This window comes from Monodelphis domestica, chromosome 8 (assembly GCF_027887165.1).
Source record: "Monodelphis domestica isolate mMonDom1 chromosome 8, mMonDom1.pri, whole genome shotgun sequence".
Taxonomy (NCBI): Eukaryota; Metazoa; Chordata; class Mammalia; order Didelphimorphia; family Didelphidae; genus Monodelphis; species Monodelphis domestica.
In genome coordinates this window covers 128,140,576-128,161,451 of record NC_077234.1, presented here as the reverse complement: position 1 = coordinate 128,161,451, position 20,876 = coordinate 128,140,576, and the positions used below count along the sequence as shown (strand labels likewise).

Sequence of the window (20,876 nt, the reverse complement as noted above, 5' to 3'; positions counted from 1 at the left end):
TAGTTTTGCAAAGTGCTCTACATAGATTTTTTTTAATTTCAGTTCTATAATACCTCTTGGGGATTGATGCTTTTATTTTTATTATTATTTCTGACTTGCAGATGAAAAAAACTACAGACTGACAAGGAAATTAAGGGTACTCACTCCCCAGAGTCACCTGCCTAGTATTTGAAGCGGGGTTAGAACAAGTCTTCTTGATTCCATTCCAGCTTTGTATTCACTGTAGCATGGAGTGACTTAGACATATAGCAAGAAAATTTGGAGAGAGCAGTATCATTGAAAGCAAAGAGTAAATTTCTGTGTTGATTTCATTGACTTTTCCCATGCTAGTCTTCACTGAAAACTGGCAGAAGCATATGGCTGCTGTCAGCTGATTTACTGGTTCTACAAATATAACACCACTGCGATCCTGCCCTGCACTGCAAAGGAAAGGCTGCAATGAGTGGTGACATCACGATTCCATGCAGGAGGCAATCTGGCCTCTGTTCTTTGATCTGCAACCTCCTATGTCCTAAATCTTTGATGCTGTATTTAGTATACACCATATACAGCCAGTTGGCTGCCCCTCATCCACCTTTGGAAATAATGTGAATAGAAGATGTCTTTGAAAAGCAAATGTCTTCTTTTTTTCCTTTATATTTTACAGTCTATTTAGTTAATTTAAAATGGAAAAGCACTTTTCTCATTCCAGGGTGAAAATAATAGAACACTTAAACTTGTCCACTGCCAAGCTTATTTGACAAGCTTATTTCAGCTTTGACAGCTGCTCTAACATTATGGAAGTGTATAGCCTATATATTGCTTACAGAAGTAAGAACAATTTTCTCCTAAGATTTATGTGCTGCTACTTTTATTTTATTTATCTTCAGAATCGTTTTTGAGTCTGCAATTAGGCAAATTTTGTTTTGAAACTACTGTTCAGGAGTGCCTATCTAACACTTCGTGCCTATTATACTTTTTTTCAGAGTAATTTTAACATTTTGAACAACATAAAAGGAAAAATAAAATATGACTGGATCTATCTAACCTAGAGAATATTTAATCATTTCTATGATTTTTCTCTCTATTCAGAATTTTCCATTATTGGCAGATATGTAGTCTATTGTATGGTGTGTTTATCCCACTTGCAGACAAATATGTAATGGCTCCACTCATTTCTTGGCAAAGATTGAAAAATATTTGACTCAATTTTATAGTCCTATTTCCAAGGATACCTCTAGAATCCTTGAAAAATGATATTTCATCGTGCATCTTTCACTTAGTAGTGGTACTCTTTCTATGAGGGCAGATTGCAGCCCTCTTGATGCCTTTAATTGATCATCTTTGTGAATTGCTGTGATTAAAACATCTCATTACTTCATGACCAAATGTCTGGTGATGAGTGTCTCTAAATTTAGCTAAGCTGTCCCTTGGATAAGTGAACAAATCAATGAGGAAAAAAAACATCCTTAAAAGACATACATTTCTGTCTCTGTAAAAGTAATATATTCTTGAAAATTTCTTTGTGAAAGAAATGTCATATGTTCTATCAAGTGCATAAGAAGACGCTATTAATCATTGAAGTCCTTAGTGCCCTTGACTTGGAATACATCATTGAATTTTGAGTCATAGCATATACACCAAACATTGGAAGAAGTGTGATTAAATCTGGGTAATCAGTGCTAGTTTCACATTGTAGTTCATTTGTAACTTTCATTTTCCACATATTATAATTGATAGACTAATGTGCCTGGAATCAGGAAGACCTGCGTTCAGATCTGACCTGATATAGTTATGTTATGTGACCTAAGGCAGGTCATTTATCGTTGTCTGCCTCAGAGTTTCCTCAGATATAAAATGGTGATCAGAATTACACCTACCTAACTTTTAGAGTTGTTATAAGGATCAGATATTTGTAAAGTTTCTAGCAGAATACTTGGTCCATATCAGGCACTTATGAAATGCTTATTGATGGACTAACTGACAGTCCTTCTGAAGATCTTTGTGTTTTCTGAGGAATATTCTGAGGTTTTCTTCACAATATTTTGCCATTTCTTGGCTATTAAAATTTTTTTCTACCACACTTTCCTTTGAGTTTGGTGTGATGTTGTATCATTATAGGTTTCAGTGATATATGAAATTCTTATTTCCTTATTCTATTAACCCCCACAATTATCTTTGATAGTCACTGATATGTGCTATTTAAGAGCTACAACATTTACGTTTTTCATTGGAATAATTATCCATTTTTTTAAATGGCAGAATTTAAAGCAACAAAATTATTATAACTTGTATTTTGTAGAATCCAGGACTAAGTTGAAAGTGTACTAAGGGAAAACCAAAAAAACTGATTTCTTCCAGTCATACCCATGGGTCTTTGCTAATAATAAACATGATTGTTATTGTCACAAAATGAAACAATAACAAAATAATTACTTATTATAAGTAATTTACATACTACTATAGAGGAGCTATTAGTTGAGTAAACTGGTAATACAGATATCTTAGATGAGAACAGCATATGAATAAGAAGTTGGAGTCAAAATTATTTTAGAAGGGGACATTAAACTAGATGGCATTTAGGAAATTATAACAATTAAAATTCATTGTTATCTTTTAGTTTTGCATTATTTTTATTTCTACCTATATTTCTAACTCTAATCCTACCTTTCCCCCAATGATCTATCTATGAACAAAGAATAACAAAAGAAAAAAGAATAAGTAGTTTAGTGAAAATGTTTTAAAAATTAAATTTATGTAATTTTCTTCATTTGTAGTCACTCCCTATTCCACCCTCCTACCCTTCCACATGTGCGAAAAAAAAAAAAAGAACATACATTTTTTCAACTCTTCTCCAAGTCTAAGCTTGGTAATTATAATTATATTGTATTCATTTGGTTTTTTAAAATGTTTTTTTCCCATTTATGTTATTATAGGCATTGCAATATTGCTTTCCTGGTTCTGTTTATTTCACTTTATAGCAGTCCATATAAATCTCATCTTCCTTCTTAATTATCCATATTCATCTTTTTCATAGCACATTAGCATTCTATTACATTAATATACCAAATAGTACCTTCTTTTAAAAAAACCCTTTTTTCTCTTAAAAATATTTTATTGTTACCATTTTTACTTCACTTTTCATTTTCAAATAGTTAACTTCCCCATCCCATATCCTGAGTATCTTTTTTTATAGAGATACACACACAAACATATATATTCTCCCTCTGTATGTATATATCTCTATATAAATACATACCACCATATATATTCTAGCTTTGAATATAAAAAAGAAAGAGAAAACATAGAGAAAAACCAGTCAACATATCAACAGATTGTGATCATTTCTTTTACCTTCAGACAGAGAGAGAGAGAGAGAGAGAGAGAGAGAGAGAGAGAGAGAATGAGAGAGAATGAGAATGTTTTATCAACTCTTCAGGGAAGTTAGTGCTCAGAGGTTAGGGTGTTTGTTGTTATTTCAATTTTTCAATTGAAGTCACTATAGTTACTGCCTATTTTTTGTCTATTTTTTTCTGGTAAGCATTACTCTGAATCAGTTTGTAAAATTCTTTCCATAGTTTTCTCAATTCTTCATATTTACTATTTCATATTTGCACAGTAAAAAATGCATGGGATTTGGAGTCAGGGATCTGGGTTCAAATCTTGCTTCTTGGTCCTTTGGACAGATTACTGAATCTCTCTGGACTTAAGTATCCTCATCTATACAAACAAAAATGTGATTTATGTTATTAGGCTATTGTAGTCCATCACAAGGATAATATATAGGAAACTTTCTAGTTCCTTTAATAACTGTTAGATATTATTCTCCAATAGTATCATTTTCATGAACCTAGAGTCTCATATATATGTATGTATACATACATTTGTAGGTATAAAACTATCTGTGCTTATATCAATGGAATTATCTCATTGGTAACTCTAAACCAGTTAATCAGCTAACAGCACATTATTAGATTGTTAACCCTCCTTTCCATGCTTAGTAATTTTAATTAAATATTCTTATCAGGTGCTCTTAGCTCTTTGAAAATGTACTTCAAAATATACTCTCCGAATAAATGCCTTTGGGAACAAAAGAATAAATATAATTTATGACTTTGCTTGGCTTAACAAATTCCATTTTGATTTTCTAAGAACCCTTATATATGACAACAACCAATGGTTAAGTGAACTATTTGACATTGTATCCAATTTACTTATTTTAAGAAAATAGCTGATTTGTGTATCTATCGTATCTTTTTTGCTTAGAATAGATTTGGAACTTTACAAATATAAGTACTCTGTTTATAAATACAGCTCTATAAGTTTGACATTTTAAAATATTTTGATGCCTTTTTGCCTTGTTATTTCCCACAATCTTCTCCATATTGAAAACTCACTTGTGACAACAAAAAAAGTGATTAAGGAAAAACATATGATATAGAGAAGCTATCTGACATTGTGTATAATGAGTTATCTTACTATTGTCTTCATCACCAGTGAAGGAGGAGATAATATTTAATTATCTTCTCTGTGGGACCATCATTGAGGAATTCAACTTCCTTTTATAGTGATCTTTTAATTTTCACTGAGGTAGTTATTATTTATTTTCAGTTTATTTTGATCTGTGCCTGTTCACAGCTGTTTTTTCCCCCACATTTCTCTGAATAACCTTGATTCTGCCTTTTTTATTATGTAGTAATATCACATCATAATTTCACATACATACCTTAGTGTTCTTTAGCCATTTCCCTATCTTTCGGCACCTTCTTTAGGTCTTTGCCAATACAAAGAGTACTACTATGAATACTCCGAGATACATTTGACCTTTTTTTCTGTGTTTAGCAGTGTGCTTGCTAGGTCAATGGATACTGATAATTTGGTTCCACTAGCAGCATATCAGTGCGCCTGTTTTTTCATAGCACCATCCAACATGAACTGTTTCCACCTTTATTCCATATTGGCCAGTTTGGATGAGGTGATATGTGAAATCTCAGCATTATTCTGTTTTTCATGTTTATTTCTCTCTCTATATTTGTAGCATATTTTCATAGTGGTCATTTATAGTTTTCATTTTTTAACTACTTTATTTTGGGCAGAGAATGTCTCTTAAATTTTATATTTGCATTAGTTTGATTTTCTAAGCCCATCAGTAAATGGTTAAAATCTGTTTAAAAATGGAAATCCATTTTTGCATATATAGTTACAGCTAACATTTTGTATTTTCTGTGTCCCTAGTCTATGTAGATACTGGTCTTTTTTTTTTTTTTTTAAACAAAGGCTGTTCGGGACTCTATTTTTTCATATGTTGATGAGAATTGTGATTAAAATGAAAATATTCTTTAAGTACTTCGAATAACTAATAAACTAAAATATTTATAAGTATAGATTTCTACATAAAGGGAAATAAATTTAAATATTAGATTGGTTTACAACTATTAATTTTTTGATGAACTCATCTCAGAATAACCCTTTCACTTTTATTTTTGTTAATCTTTATTTTTTTTTTTAATATTCAAGAAGTCCTTGGACAGGTATATTTAGATAAATTTCCCAGGAATGTTTAATTCCTAGTAGAGAAGTTTTCATATCAAGATAGATAGACACAGACAAACAGACAGATTGTTTGGAGTAATTAGATTTTTAATAGCTAATAGCCTTATCTGTTAGTTTTGTTGTAAGATCGAGTTAGAATATTTCTGCCTTAATTTCCTAAAGTATCATGGACAAAATGACTTGTTTTAAACCCATAAGACATTTATTTGAGACAAATCCCTGACATTTACTTAGTTATATGACTTTGGATGAATTATTTAACTTAAAACATTTCTTATAAAGCCTAACTTTCTGTTTTTGAATTTATAATATATATCTGTTCCTAGGCAGAATAACAATAAGGGCTAGGCAATTAGAGTTAAGTGACTTGCCCAGGGTCACACAACTAGGGAATGTCAGAGGCCACATTTGAACCTAGGACATCTTGTCTCCAGGTCTGACTTTCTATTGAGCCACATAGCTACCCTGACTCTTTTAACTTATGAAGCTCACTTTATGTATAAATTGAGAATATTTGCTTTTTTCAGGATGAGAATTTTTACTTTTCCAAAGATGATGCTATTTTTTAAGATAAGACAGAAAGAACACTTTGTAAACATACATGCACAGTTTATAATAATAATAGCATTATTATTGATAAATTTGAATGGAATCTATCCCATAAATTGAAATCTTATATGCCATTAAAAATAATAGTTTATATTTCATAGCAGTTTATAGTTATACAAAATTTTCTAATCTCTGTGGTTACATTTGCTCCCAGAATTTTTCATAGGCAAAGTCACATGTTCAGATGAAAGAACTTGTCCCCCAAAGAAGTTAAATGACTTATTTTGAGATTATACAGGTATTTATATTCCTATATTCTTGTGTATGATATAATTACATAATGATTCAAATCTGTGATTTTATTGGCATAAGGAATTCCCAGGGTAGCAATTCTCTTCTCTGACAAAGACTGGAAACTTATTTGCCATTTTGAGTCATAGAAGATTGGCTGGAGACGTAGTTACTTAATATAATATAAAGTTACTTAATGTTGGTCATATACCTAATATGTGTCAGAGGCAAGATTTGAACCTACTTCTTCCTGACTCGAACCCTGGATCTCGATACACAATTCTACATGATTTCTCATGTTGAAATGGAACAAAACATAATATATATTTCAAATTGAAAACATATATACTAGCGTACAAGTTGTAATATGAATAAAGGAGCTATGTTTGCTTACTCTGGGGACTTATTACTCCAATCAACTTTCTTGTAACACATTTCTTTCAGACTTTAGAGGACCTGCATTAGAGAGGCAGTGACATCTGAGCACTATTACTTTTCCCCAGGGAAAATGTATGTCCAATGAAAACCTGCCTGTCATCTCTCAGTGTAGTACATGTCATCAGTCTCATACCACACAAGTTCAGAACACTTACAGTAGATGTCACCTGTTACCTAGCAACAAACATCTTGCTTTGTGTCTTTTAGCTTTTTTTTCATTTTAAGTCAAAAAAGATAGGAAAACAGCATTTAGGACTGCAGATATCTTCAGCAATATTTAGATTCACCTTCAGACTTTTAGTTCCCCAAATAGCTCACTGGAGCAAAAATTACTTTTCTAAAAAGAAAAGTGCCTTGTGTGCCACAGCTCTGTCTGAAAACCTAACCCAAACACTCAACTATTATGTAGCATCTTAGAAATACACACACACACACACACACACACACACACACACACACACACACACACACACACACACACACACACACACTATGTCCCTCAGTACTCCTGACAGGTTTTTAAAATTTGTGGTAACTAAATTCATGTATCTATTCCAAATTCACATGCACATATATGTATACAAAAGTAATAACTAAATTGCCATAAATTTATTTATGAGCATTTGCTATTTGACCTGTTATTAATGCTGATAAATGTTTCTAAAGCTAAATCTAAACAGTTGCCTTCTGAATTCCATTGATGTATTGTCATAGGGAATTGGTTCACTTGGATCAGACTAGACAGCTATTTTGTGAGTGGTGGGGCTTGATGGTTACATAATAGGAATTGCCTAATTCACCTTTAAAACAAAATGTTTCTCTGCCTTTTCTTTGAACAAATTAAATGGGAATCCCAGAGGTCCCTGTAATAAATGTATTTCACTGGGCTAAGGTGTTGGGAGTTCATAATAAATTTAAGAGTTGATTGAGAATGGGTAGCCTAGGAGTAGAATATATATTATGATATCTCCATTCTGAGATAAGGTCCTTTAGTAGTAGAAGGTTTCCTGTACATTGTGGTGAAACCCGTCATCAATGATGATATGAAACCTTTCTGTCTGAGGAGATAAGGAATTCAGGAAAATCTCCTGTACTCCCCTCCACACTATTGCCACAGAGGGAGAGAGGCAAGGGTTTTTTCTACAATGTAATGAAGTTCTACCAGTTTAGGGAGAGTGCTATGAAGTAATATTTTTTATTTTAAGGAAATCTTTAATATTAAAAACTAACATATGCTTTTCCTTAATAATGATTTTTTAAAAAAACTGGTGAAATTCAGATGACCAGTGGTTTGATTTCCTTTTCTAGAAATGATTGGGAACCATTATCTCCCTCTACCAGACAACTTGGCACAGCTTGACATGGCTGATTAGCTATTTAATAAATGCTTCTGGATGATGACAATAGCTATTAAAACTTGTATTCTTTGGGGGATTTACCAGTTCATTTCAGAAGGACTCTCTGTGGAGTAGGGAGGAGTAATCTTATTAGTAAGTGGGGAGACATCACCTTTTAATAGTATTGTTCCTCTTCTCTGCCCTATGTTTTTTGGTTCTGAGAGTCTGTTGGTACAATTAAAGGCCCTGTTTTACTGTGAGTCTGAATAGAAATAGGTAATGCTCATCTTTTGTACCCTATGATTAGTCTCTTTAAACCAAGTGTAGAGGAATCTTCTTGTTCTATTGCGTATTGTAGCTGCCAGTTTAAGAGTGACACTTTTCTTGTGTTCTCTAATAATCAAAGCAATAAGTTTCTGCTTCCTTCTTTGTGGAAGGAAGATTATTTCGTGTGTGTGTGTGTGTGTGTGTGTGTGCGTGTGTGTGTGTGTGTGTGTGTGTATTCATGTGTCTATAAAGGTGTGTGTGTATATAAAGAAAAACACAAGATTATTTTAAAGAAAGAGTATGAAGTATAAAAGTATCCTCATTGTACTTGTTGATTTGTTCCTTTAAAGATGACTCCAGGATACTAATTTCTGTATCATTTGTGTCAATATCTATAGCAGTGTCTATTTCATTGTTGTAATATGAAGTGCTAAAATGTTTTTTATATCTTTAGTTATTTTTATTAGCAGATCTTGGGTTTTCAAAATATTCATAGTACAAAATTTAATTAATGAATTGAACAATTCAAATCAGAAATAATTTTCCCTCATTTTTATTGATGCCTTTTCCCTTTTCATCACATGCATTTCTAAATATCTTATCCCCTCCCCTATATATTAAGTTATCCTTTGTAACCAGGAATAAAAAAAGAGAGGGAAAAGTAATTTGGCAAAAGACCCCCAATCTATTGACCATATCTGACGGTGTATGCAATATTTCACATCCACTGTACTCCCTCCTCTGTAGTGAAGGAAGGGGGAAGTTATTTTAGTTCTACCCATTTAGATTGAGACAGTAATAGAGTTATGGTTCATTTGGTTCTTTTGTTTCTATGCACTTTATTGTTTGGTCCTTCATATGCCTTTCCATTCTTCTTTGAATTCTTCATATATATCTTAATGCACGATAAAATGATAATTCATCAGTCAAATAAGAAGCATTTATTAGATGCTTTGCATAAGCCACTGTGCTGCTAGTTATGTGGCATATAATTACAAGTGAAATAATACATACTCTTAAGAAATTCATACTATGGAAGAAGACGACAACTTGGCAATATATGTGTTCCAAAAATATAAAAAGAATAAATATAAAGTCGTTAAATACAAGGTAGTTTGGGAAGGAGGGTGCTAACAATTTAAGATATCAGAAAAAACTTTAACAAAAAGTGGTACTTGAGCTGTGTCTTGAAGGAATAGTGGTATATGATGAGGAGCCCTGCAATTCAGGAATGGTGCACGTCCAATGCAAGGGCACAAAGATGTAAGTGTGCTGCTGTGTGGAGAACAGAGAGAAGGCTCTTTTGGTTGGATTGTTTCTTATAGGAGCCAGAGTAATGTCCTGGGAAGCTGGAATATAGGTTGAGGCTATTCATCAAGGACTTTAACAGCAAGACAATGGCATTTATGTTATCCTATATGGTAAAAGGGAGTCAGTAGAGTTGACTGAATTACAGTAGTGACATTTTATGTTTAAGTCACATTTATGCTTAAGGAAAATCATTTTGGCATCTTTATGGAGAATAAACTAGACTGGGGGCAAATTGTGAGGTAGGGGAACTGATGAGGCTTTGGGGGTAACCTAATGTAGAGGTGATTAAGATCTGCATGAAAGTGATGGCTGCATGAGCAGAGAAAAGGAATCAGATGTGAGGAATAGCTAGAATATGTTACACAGCTGAATCACTCTCTGATTGATGGTCACATATTTTGTTTTCAATTCTTTGTTACCACTAAAAGCATTGCCGTAAATATTTTGGTGGACATAGGATCTTGCTTTCTCTCTTTGTGATCCCCCTTGAGAAAAAGCCTGGGGGGCGGGGGTCTGTGGGTCAAGGTTTGATACACTTTAGTCACTTTTCTTTTTTTTTTTTTTAAACACATTCCAAATGACTTTTTGGAAGATTGGACCAATTCAGTGCCCTAACAGTATGCCTCACTCCTTGTTGCCCCTCCAGCATTAGCTATCTTATCTATATTAATTATGTCCAAGTTAAAGCCTCAGAATTGTTTTGGTTTCCATGTTTCTTTTAAGTGATCTGACCTTTTTCTCCTCTCACATAGTTACCACTTTAATTAAAGTTCTCATCCACTCTTTCCTAGGTTAATGTAACAGATTCTCTCTACTCTTCTACTCTAGTCCATCTTACACACCAAACAAAGTAATTTTCTTTAAGCACAGTTTTGACTTCTTTCAGTTCTAGTGACTTCCTAGTGCTTCTAGGATAAAATATAAACTTATTTATAAATGGAAAGAAAATATAAAATTTAATTCCTTTTATGACCCGGCTTCAACTTATCCTTCTAGCATCATTGGACATTATAGCCTTCTTCTCCCCTTTTCTCTAATCTGTGATCCAGATGAAATTGCTTTCATGTCTTTGTATTACTCACGACTCCAGGTACCCATATCCATGACTTTGCATGGGGCATTCTACACACATTTCTGGTATTTCCTCCTTATTCCTCATCATAGGGTCCATGTTCTCTGTTAAGATTCAATTAAAAGGCCATTTGAAGTCTTTTGACTCTCTCCCACCCCTCCCCAAGACGTAATGGTATTCTTCCCAAATTCTTTTATACTTAACTAAATTAAATTTATTTTATTTATTTGCTTTATGTGTTTACTAGACATACTCACAAGTATTTATCTCCTTCATATAAGCTTCTTGTGGGTTATGTTTGTGGTATCCTCTGCACTTAACATAATATGTGAACATTGTTAAATGCTTGTTGATAGATGCATTTAGAGAAGCTTTTTATGTGCCTGTTAATAGTTTGGAGTTCTTTGGAGAACTGTTTTTTTTTTAATTTTCTACAATTTATTGGGGAAATTGAAGAGATTACATTGAGAAGAAAAATTCAAATCTATTATGAGTCAAATATGTATACACACATATATTATTTTCTTTGATTTATAAATTTTCATCATTTTTAACTCCATAAACCACATTTGGATTCAATGTGTTGTAAAAAATGGGAAGGAAAAAATAGATATGGTGAAATATTACATCTATAATACCTGTCTGTCCAGGTTAGTCATTTGATGTTTTCTACAGAACTGCTGTACTTAGTTTACAAACTATGATTGATAGGCTGCTTATATCTTGACCATTGTAATCTTGAAACAATTCCAACTCTAATCTCTTATCATAGTATAGTTGTCACCCTGAGTTCAGGAAAAGTATAATAGAGATCACCAGGATCACACATATATACATACATATATCCATAGAAATAAATATATTTATATTATGCATATGTCTTTTTTAATATGATTTCCAGCATTTAGTAGTCATTAGATGTTATAATGTGAAATGCAACTTGGGAACAACTGTGGATATCCACTTCAAATAGAATCAATAAATAGAATCACAAACATATGTGTATTATATATGTATATATGTTATATGTGCTTATAATATATATGTGTATATATATGCATTTATCAGACAATACCTACTCAAGTATGGGATGGGCAGGGAGGGAGGAAAATTAATGAGAAACTTAGTGTAACAAATAAAAATATTTAAACTAAAAAATTGAAATGTTGAGAACTGAAAACAGTTGTAGGTCAAAGGCGTTCTCCCTTCACAGGGTATCCAATGAAGCTTTTGAATGCTGCTGCATTTTATTTAATGGTCTTATGAGTGAGCCCTTTCTCAGTTATTTTAGATGTGTGCCATGGAAGCACATATTTTTTACACACACAGGAAACCTGGCCCAATTCTACAGTATATAGACATTGGCACAAGATGGGTGCTGCTAAGAACTGGAAGGCGTATCCCCTCCTGAGTGTAATTCCAAAAAGAAAAAAAAATCAACAGTGTCTAATATGCTGGCTTAACTGGATGCCAAAGAAAATTTGCCTCATGAAATGGAAATTCTGAAGCAATTCAAATAATGCCAAGAAAGATTAAACAAAAAGGCTGTCTCAAAGATAGCATCAAAGATGGGGCAAATAGTCTATAGTAGTTAGGATGTGCCAATATTGCAATATTTAATTGTGCTCAGTGAAGTCAGTGTTTCTGGGGGATTTTCAGCTTTTTATGAATCACATAAAATTTCATTTTAACTTAAATTATTTCAGTGTTAAGAGACTTTATTAGAGTTATAGATGTAGTTTGTTAAAATTGAAGTATTTGTCAGTCTGTTACTAGCAATTAGTATTAATATGAACTAAATTGTACATTTTTGTCAACTTCCTTCATGTCAAAAAGAAGTATTTGCCCTGGAAAGCAGGAACCATTTAAAAATTTCTTCATTTTTTGACAGTTCTATAAGTCTTTTGATTCTCTAGCTGAAGTTTCGAACTCCTCTGTTTTATAGTCTGCATTCAACAATCATCTATTCTTGTCAATTTTTTCCTCTTCTTTGTTCATTGGATGTATCCCCTCCTTTCTATTTTTCAGCTACCACCAAGATTATATTTTAGCCACCATAAAGCCGGATTACTATAGTAACCTTTTTAATTGGCTCCCTACGCTCTAGCTTGGGATGGTGGTAGAGGAATTTATTTGCCTTTTCTCAAAAAATTTTCATGATGTCACTCTCCTATTGAGTGACCCGCCAACACTCCTTTTTATATCAAGTATACATAAGTCTTAGGCTGGTTCCCAGGGCTTTTCATCAATTTATTGCTCTTCCTTCCTTTCACCAATTTGAATTTAACATTGCTTCTCTACATGGGAGAATTACCAAAGCATCAGTCAATCAAGAGAAATTTATTAAACATTTTTAATGTGCCAGGCACTGTGAGAGGCACTGGGAGTACAAATGCAAAGAATGAAAGAAGCCTTATTCTCAAGTTGAAATGAAACCATGCTATCTACATGATTTATTCCTTTCTCTCACCCCTCTTTTGCATGTACTTCTTTTTCTTCTTGAATCATTCTTGAGAAACTACCCTATGCTAGTTATTCATTCATTCAGTAAATATTTATCAAAATATTTTTATGGGGATAGCACATTGCTGAACATGATTATCCTCCGGGAGGGCTCTTATGCATCTACTTATGGTGGGATAGTCTACCTTAGATTGTTTGCTTCTTGAAGGCAAGGGACTTTACATTTAAACCTTTCTTTGTATCCCTAGGACTTAGCATGGTACCTGACACATAGTAGGCACTTAATACATGCTTGTTGAAGGGCAGCTAGGTGGCTCAGAGGCTAGAGAACCAGGCTTGGAGAAGGGAGGTCCTGAGTTCAAATGTGACCTCAGACATTTCCTAGCTATGTGATCCTGGGCAAGTCTTTTAACACCAATTGCCAGCCCTTACTGTGCTTCTGCCTTGGAACTGCAAATCAGTATTGATTCTAAGACAGATGCTAAGTGTTTAAAATAAATAGATATATGCTTTTTGACATATTGACTTTCAGTCAACCCACAATCTAGGTTAGATCCTAGTTCATTTATTTAATAGAATCAACTTTCTGTCATTCATGGAACATTTTGGATTATTATATTCAATTCAAGACTAGCCTAGACCTACATGAAATTCTGTGTTAAAGCAAATTCACTGACCTTTATTTAGACTCATGAACTGAGAGGTCGTAGAGCTTTCTTGATTCTTTGCATATACTTTTGTCACCTATAATGAGTTGTGAGGTTATACAAATATAATTATTATCCTGAATACTTGAATCTTGATTCAACTAATATGGAAAATGAGCAAAAATATTTTAGTATTTTAAAGGTTATTTTTGTAGAAAATATTGGGGTTTATTGCTGTGAATGCCATTTTCTCATCATTTGCTTTGTATTTTTTTTTTGGCAGGATTGATGTGACTCTAGAAACAAATGGATGAATGAATATCTATATGAAGAGAAAAACAATAAAGGTTAGTTTGTAAAATCTATCGAAAGTACTAAAATATTCAATAATAAGTGTATGCTGTGATTCTTATTGGAACAAATTGCATTATTCAGAACAAATCAGAATTTTATTCCTTACTATCAGCCAATTCTTTTTAGATAAAGCTTGGCAATTTAAATAAAGACTAACTCATTTTTCTTTATGAATTTGGCCTGTCTGAATATTGAATCAAAGGTCAATAAGAATCAGTCCATGAAATACAATTCTCATTTTAGCTGCTTAAATATAATTCTTGGCAAAGGCAAAAAAAATGTTTCTGTGAAAATCAGTCAGCCGTTAGTTTCTAGTATAGATGTTGACAATTGGTGCCTGTTTGTAGTAGCATTGTTTCTAAGAATGAGAACTTGGACAAATCTTTGGGGGTAGGGGATTGGGAACACTTGCTGAAACTGATCACTGGGAGAAAAGGCAGACTGTGTTTAATATACTGCAAGTTGTACTAGCATGGTTCCAATATCAGCACCATATGGTACGTGATTGCTGTCAAATGCTATCTTCTTACACCTGGAGTCAGTACTCCTAAGAGATCTGGGATTATTCTGAAATGCTTCTTTTGTACAAGTATTAGTAGTAACTGAAACAAAAAAAGCATGAATTTCCAACAGTGTAACCAATGTTCTGGGCTTCTCTTCATTGTTTTTTAAAAATTATTATTATTTAATTCATCTGAGCTAATACAGTGTTAAGATAAAGACAGTGGTCTGATTATCTTTATGTGTTTTCAAAGGGTGCCATGTTCAGTAACCAGTAATTTGAGAAAATGCTTTTTACATTGGTAATGATCTAAATCTCACTGCTTTGATGCTTCTCATCTAAGCATCTCAGTTATGCCTTTTCTGCTCCTGTTTCCTGTCTTGTTCTTTTTGGTGTTACCAAGCAGATCACTCTGTGCCCCTTTCATCCAGTATCTTTGTCCCTAAAGCCTTTTTTTCCAGTTTTTTTCCCCTCTGTGTCTGCAATACCTCTATCTCACTATGTCCTGACCTTTTCTTTATTTAAGTATATACAGAAATTCTATTTTGTCTCTGAAGCTTTCCTTTACTAATGATAGGAGTACTGGGAACTCTCCTTGGATCCAAATTTTATGTGTTCTTCATTGTATGCATAATTTTAATACAAACTTTCTTTATTGTTTTATGGGTATGTTCATTTGTCATCATGGTCTTTTACATATATATCTGCATCAGTGTTTTTTTACTGAAATTATATATTTCTGGATAGGGAATATGCCTCTGACTTCCTTGATAATCACAATAAAGACAACGTAAAGGCAGAAAATATTTTTGTGTTATTCCTATTTTTGTGGGAATATAGTTATAGGTATTTTTCTATATGTTACAATGAAGGATTTCTTAATAGGTTGTCTCATGAATTTAAATTATTTTAATAACTCTTCTTTTTAAAGAAAAGAGAACTAGAGACACTCCTTAATACTTATATCCTATAATGGCATGATTTCTCTACTTGTTGCTCTTCTTTTTTCCATATCATGCGCTCTCTGAATTCAGTAAAATCAGTACAGAGAATATATTTATTTAATGCTGTTTATTTTTATTTTGAATTCACATAAAATTTTGTTCTTTCTTATAATTAGTTTAGTACAAGTGCCTGGCACATAATAAATGCTTTATATATACTTATCTACTAAATGCTTGTTGACTAGAATGTAAAAGTTTGAAGAAATTTCATTACCCGATAATGTAAAAATCCCCATCTACATTATTCAGATACTGAATATGAAAGCATATTTAGAAACTGAATAATACTAGACAATTTCAACAAAATTCAGCAAAACTCAGTAATTAAGAGCTTAAATGAGCATTGTGTCACACAGAGATATTAAAAAGATAGAATTCAAGTTCATATTTTGTAATAACAGAATTTCCCACTTCTAGGTTTGGAATTGATGATTATATGGCTACATCAAGATTACAGTCCATGAACTTGCTAATGTCTCTTGATATTTAGGTCAGGTGTAGTAGTTAATTTGTGGAAAACCATATCCATTTAGTTTGCAAGCCTGTTTATAGGGAGAATACCTAACATATTTTTACAAAGTTCAGGAAAAGCAGACTTGAAATTATCAGTAGAGAAAGTTGGCATTATTACTTTTTCCATAAATAAAGGGAGCTGAAGATAACACTTTTAGGTCTTTATATAAGTATTCATTAATCAGTAGTGTCATAAGGTCTTGCTCTGCCTTCAGCAAATACTCTACTGTGCCTTTCTATACAAGCATTGATGCTTTAGCATCATTCTGGGGACTTATAAAATTTCAGTTATAGCTGCTGAGAAAACCTCATATTCAGCAGCCTCTCCCCTGCCCCCAATTCATCACTTCACTGTACCTCGATGGAGCTTTAAAAATGTTTCCATTAAACTGCATACTTCATCTAGCTTGAATGCATTTAACCTTCGTCCTTTTCCATCTGCCATTATAAAGTAACAAATAAATTTTAAGAAAATTTCAACCATCCTGTTTGCTTCCCTTCAGCCATCCGCATAAAACCTGGTCTATACTACTCTTCAGAAGCAGCCCTGCCATGGCTTTCATTGCCTAAATGGTTTCTTGTTTATGGGTCTAGGTCTTGGCTTCACTCCATTTACTTTCCAACTATTTCAGTGTGTTTACTCAGTTGCTCCTGCTCCTCAGCAGCTGGCTTAGGGCAGATATCCAAGACATACATATGCATATACATTAGCACAAGTTATGAAAATCCATACTGAAAGTCTCATTTGATGATTATTACTGATGAGCTACAACCTAAGCCAGGTGGATTTGCAGTTAGGTAATTTTTCCCTTTGGATTTGAAAACCAAAATAACAATAGCTACTCTTTCTAAGAAAGTTGTACACACGTGTGTGTGTGTGTGTGTGTGTGTGTGTGTGCATGCACTCTTAATCATGTTCTTTTTCATAGTGACAGTTTGCTTGCTTTAGGCATCTTCTCCTTTATGATGCTGTTTCCACACCAAGAATGGCATAGAAATTTAGGCATGGGGCCAGCCATAGCTTTTGCTAGAACAAATCAGCTGTCGTCCTTCAGGATGATATGGCTGATGTAACTGAAATGTATGGACGAGGTAGTTCTTCTGCCCTGAGTGTTTGTGTCACTTAGCATGTACATAACCTATTTAGTGGAATATCATTCTGGATCACTTTATGTTTGTGTCAAGTCTCTTAACCTTTGAATGTCTCACTTTTCTACTCTGGGAAATAAGAACATTTTGACCTGCTCTACAGGGATCTGGGGGTGTTTTAAGTTATTCCTCGATACATTTATGGGGCACACCACTTAGTATAGTATTTTAGGCTGTACCAACTGTGGGTGGTAAGGATAGCTAATTTCATCCACAGAATATGGGTTGGCAGGATTTTAAAAGGGATGTGCCAGAATTATGATTTCCTGCTTTCTTTATGAGATGTGGTAGGTGAGATATAAAGGGGTGACTAGCAAGAAGCCTGACTATATCCCAGCCACTGATACCATGAGAAAAGGGGACTGAGGTGCTGCATAGTCTCTTGAGTAGGGAAGGGAGAAGGAACACTCTTGAAATCAGCCCCACTCTTCCGCTGGGAAGGATGGGGGTAGGGTGTAGTAGTGGGAGCATTTAGAGATCCCGTTGATATTGGGCACTATAGTAGTAGTTTGCCAGCCCTTGATTCCAAGAGACACCAACCACCAGCAAAAGACACTGTATTTTCTTTAGATCTTTAAAGGCAGAGGAGTAAAGCTTTTATGACTGAGTGACAAAACTGCCAAGCAAAATTTCCCTTTAGAATTAAGGCACGAACAATCACATCGGAATTTTGTCCAACAATTCTTTAAACTGATTTATATTTGGAGTAGATGCTATATTTTTTTCACTAATTGTTTATGGTTATTCTTCATCTAAGCTTTTTACTCATAGTATTCAGGCATGGGTTTGATGTAGCATGAATACTACATTGGCTGAAGATATCAAAAGTGATCATAGAAATAATGTAAATATACATTAAGCATGATATTAAATAAGTTTTATTTAATTCGAAAACTATAACAGGGACAAAATAGTAATCAATTATTAAGTATATTTGGTGAGGTATAGTAGCACCCTGGTAAGTTTTATTTAATGTAGAACTGTAAAATCCCTGTTAAAATAAATTCTCTCTTTTTCTTTTTTGGTAGGTGCCATTGCTAACTGCGAATTATTTTAATGCTAATAATTTCCTACTGCTCTCTAAAGAGGATTTTGTGCTAATGAAAACATGAATAATTATTGACACAATTAAGTGCCTAATTCCTCAATCTCACACTTTTTTTAAACATTTCTTTACTATCGCTAAGCCTTTCAAAATATAATAAATATTTCTTATTTAAATGTCAGTTGATTTTTAATGCCCATACTGTTTCAACTAAATGTATCTCTCCAGTAAGAAAGTTTTTCTGTGCAAAAGTTAAGTCATTCTTCTGTGATATTTTAAAGAATATTTATAACTCAATGGAGGCACTAAAAAGAATATTGAATACAGGGTTGGAGATTTTAAGAGAATTTTACCTTTACCTCTTTTCTAAATTTCCTCTAAAATTGGTCCTAGCATGTGTTTGACTAAGTATAGATACGTTTAATAAGAGGCAATTCAAAAGAAGAATTAAATAATTTATTTTGAATTGGGAGTGAGTAAATGAGGCAATTAAATAACTATGAAGTTATAATGTTTAAAATTTCATTTGTAAAGAAATGTTATTCCTTTTTTTATTATATAAAATTTCAGTGCTTCTGTGCGAGAAAGGTGCATGAGAGGAAACAAAACTAAAAAGACCCAAACTTTTCACATTTGTATATAGAGGTTTGAGGTCATGAGGTTTACTACTATCTCTTTTCTTCAGTATTATCTACCCTAACATTTTGGGCATTTTATTTGCTAGTCTTTCTCCTATCTATGTAGCTATTCTCCATGGTATTGGATATATATATATATATATATATATATATATATATATATATATTTATGTGTGTATATCTATATCTATATATCTATATATCTATCATGACTTTTCTTCTTTCCCAACCTGTTAGTCAGAAGATCTTTTGATCAAATTTGCAAGATACTTTGTCAATAAGTTCTTATAAACATCTGTTAGATGAACTCCTTCCCAGGCCAAGAGTATATGATCCTTATTTCTAAATGATGGTCCAGAAAAATAAGTTCGGTTATCTTCTTAGTCAGTTGCTTATTTTCCAAATTGATTTTTCTTTCCATATCACATGCTTTCAGTGGATAAGAGCAAGGAAAAAGTAATACTCCTTTGGGCTTCAGCTTCTTGCTATAAAGACTTTGTAATTTTTGGCAATAGCTTCTTTTTGAAAGTATCACTTATACTCAAGTGAATCACCAGAGATATTAGTAGGTTGTAGTCATCTAGTTTAACAGCCCCTGAGAGATTATTTTTTTATGTTTTAGATTCATGCCCCAGGAAGGCAGCAGATATCTATATTGATATCAGTCTGAGAAACAGCTGCCATGGTATCATTGAAGAAAGAGAATAACCTGCACCAAACACCACTCACCCACTCACTCTGTTGTCTGATAACCTTGATATCTCTCCTATATCATTCTTTGGAGGCAAGCTTCCTTTCCCTCAGAGTATATATAGCTTTCTCATCTTCAAGAAGAGCCTGATTTTTTTTTTTAGCCATCAATTATCTAGTACTTTTCCCTCTTTTTTCTGTGTGTGACATTCTTCTGCTCTACAACCCATTGAGGCATATCAAGTTTCCCTTATGCCACTTTGGAACCTTTCATTTCCTGCCGAAATCACATTTCCATTATTTTTAAGGTATAACTCATTGTCCCCAATAACTTGAAGCCTGGAGAGGCATTCCTCAAACCCCTTCATTTTCTCTTCTCAAAGGGAGACCAGCCAAGATGTGAAAAATAGTTGTTACTCGACAATGAAAGAAATATTGTAAACACTTCATGAAAGTCACTACAAAGTTCATCTTATTCTCTCTACTGATTCAAATTTTCAGTCTTATTTTAAAAAAAAAACTGTGGGTTTTTACTGATCACTGTCTAAATACTTAGTAAAGATTTTTATATCCTTTTATTACCTCACAACAACTTGACAGTCATATCACGGTTCTTTTTCTTTGTCTCAATAACCATTTTACAATCATACTCTATTTCCTTTTCCTTTTCTCACTAACTTATTTGGTTTACCCATTTATTTTACTTTAATTTGCTTAACTCTCTTTCTTTTTCCTTTTTAAACTAATTTCATATTTGATTCAACTCATTTGTTATAGTTTATTCATGTTTAATTTACCTTTACTTAAAGGCAGGCCAACTGCTTTAGGATCATAAGATCATAGATTTAGAACTAAAAAGGACCTTAGAAACCACCTAATTTAGCATCTTAATTTTATAGTTGAGGAAAATGAGGCTCAAAAATTCTAAATTTTCTTGCCCCAAGGTCACAAATATGCTAAATGGCAATGAGAATTGGCATCTCTATCTTCTTGGCTCTAAATCCAGCATTTGATACATTATGGAACCTGTCGTTTCCTTTTCTGAGTGCTTCCTTTGGCATTCTTACTTTTTAA

At 33.2% G+C, this 20,876-nt stretch overlaps 1 protein-coding gene across 18 annotated transcripts in view; it reads left to right on the top strand.

The window, feature by feature from the left end:
* The window catches only part of KLF12 (KLF transcription factor 12), a 564,503-nt gene that overhangs the window by 163,301 nt on the left and 380,326 nt on the right, over positions 1–20,876 (top strand). For all 18 annotated transcript variants that reach the window (XM_016424983.2, XM_056807734.1, XM_056807726.1 and 15 more), the window contains one exon: positions 14,191–14,254. In XM_016424983.2, the coding sequence (XP_016280469.1) occupies positions 14,222–14,254 (33 nt within the window). In that variant the 5' untranslated portion in view covers positions 14,191–14,221. The remainder of the gene's footprint in view (positions 1–14,190; positions 14,255–20,876) is intronic.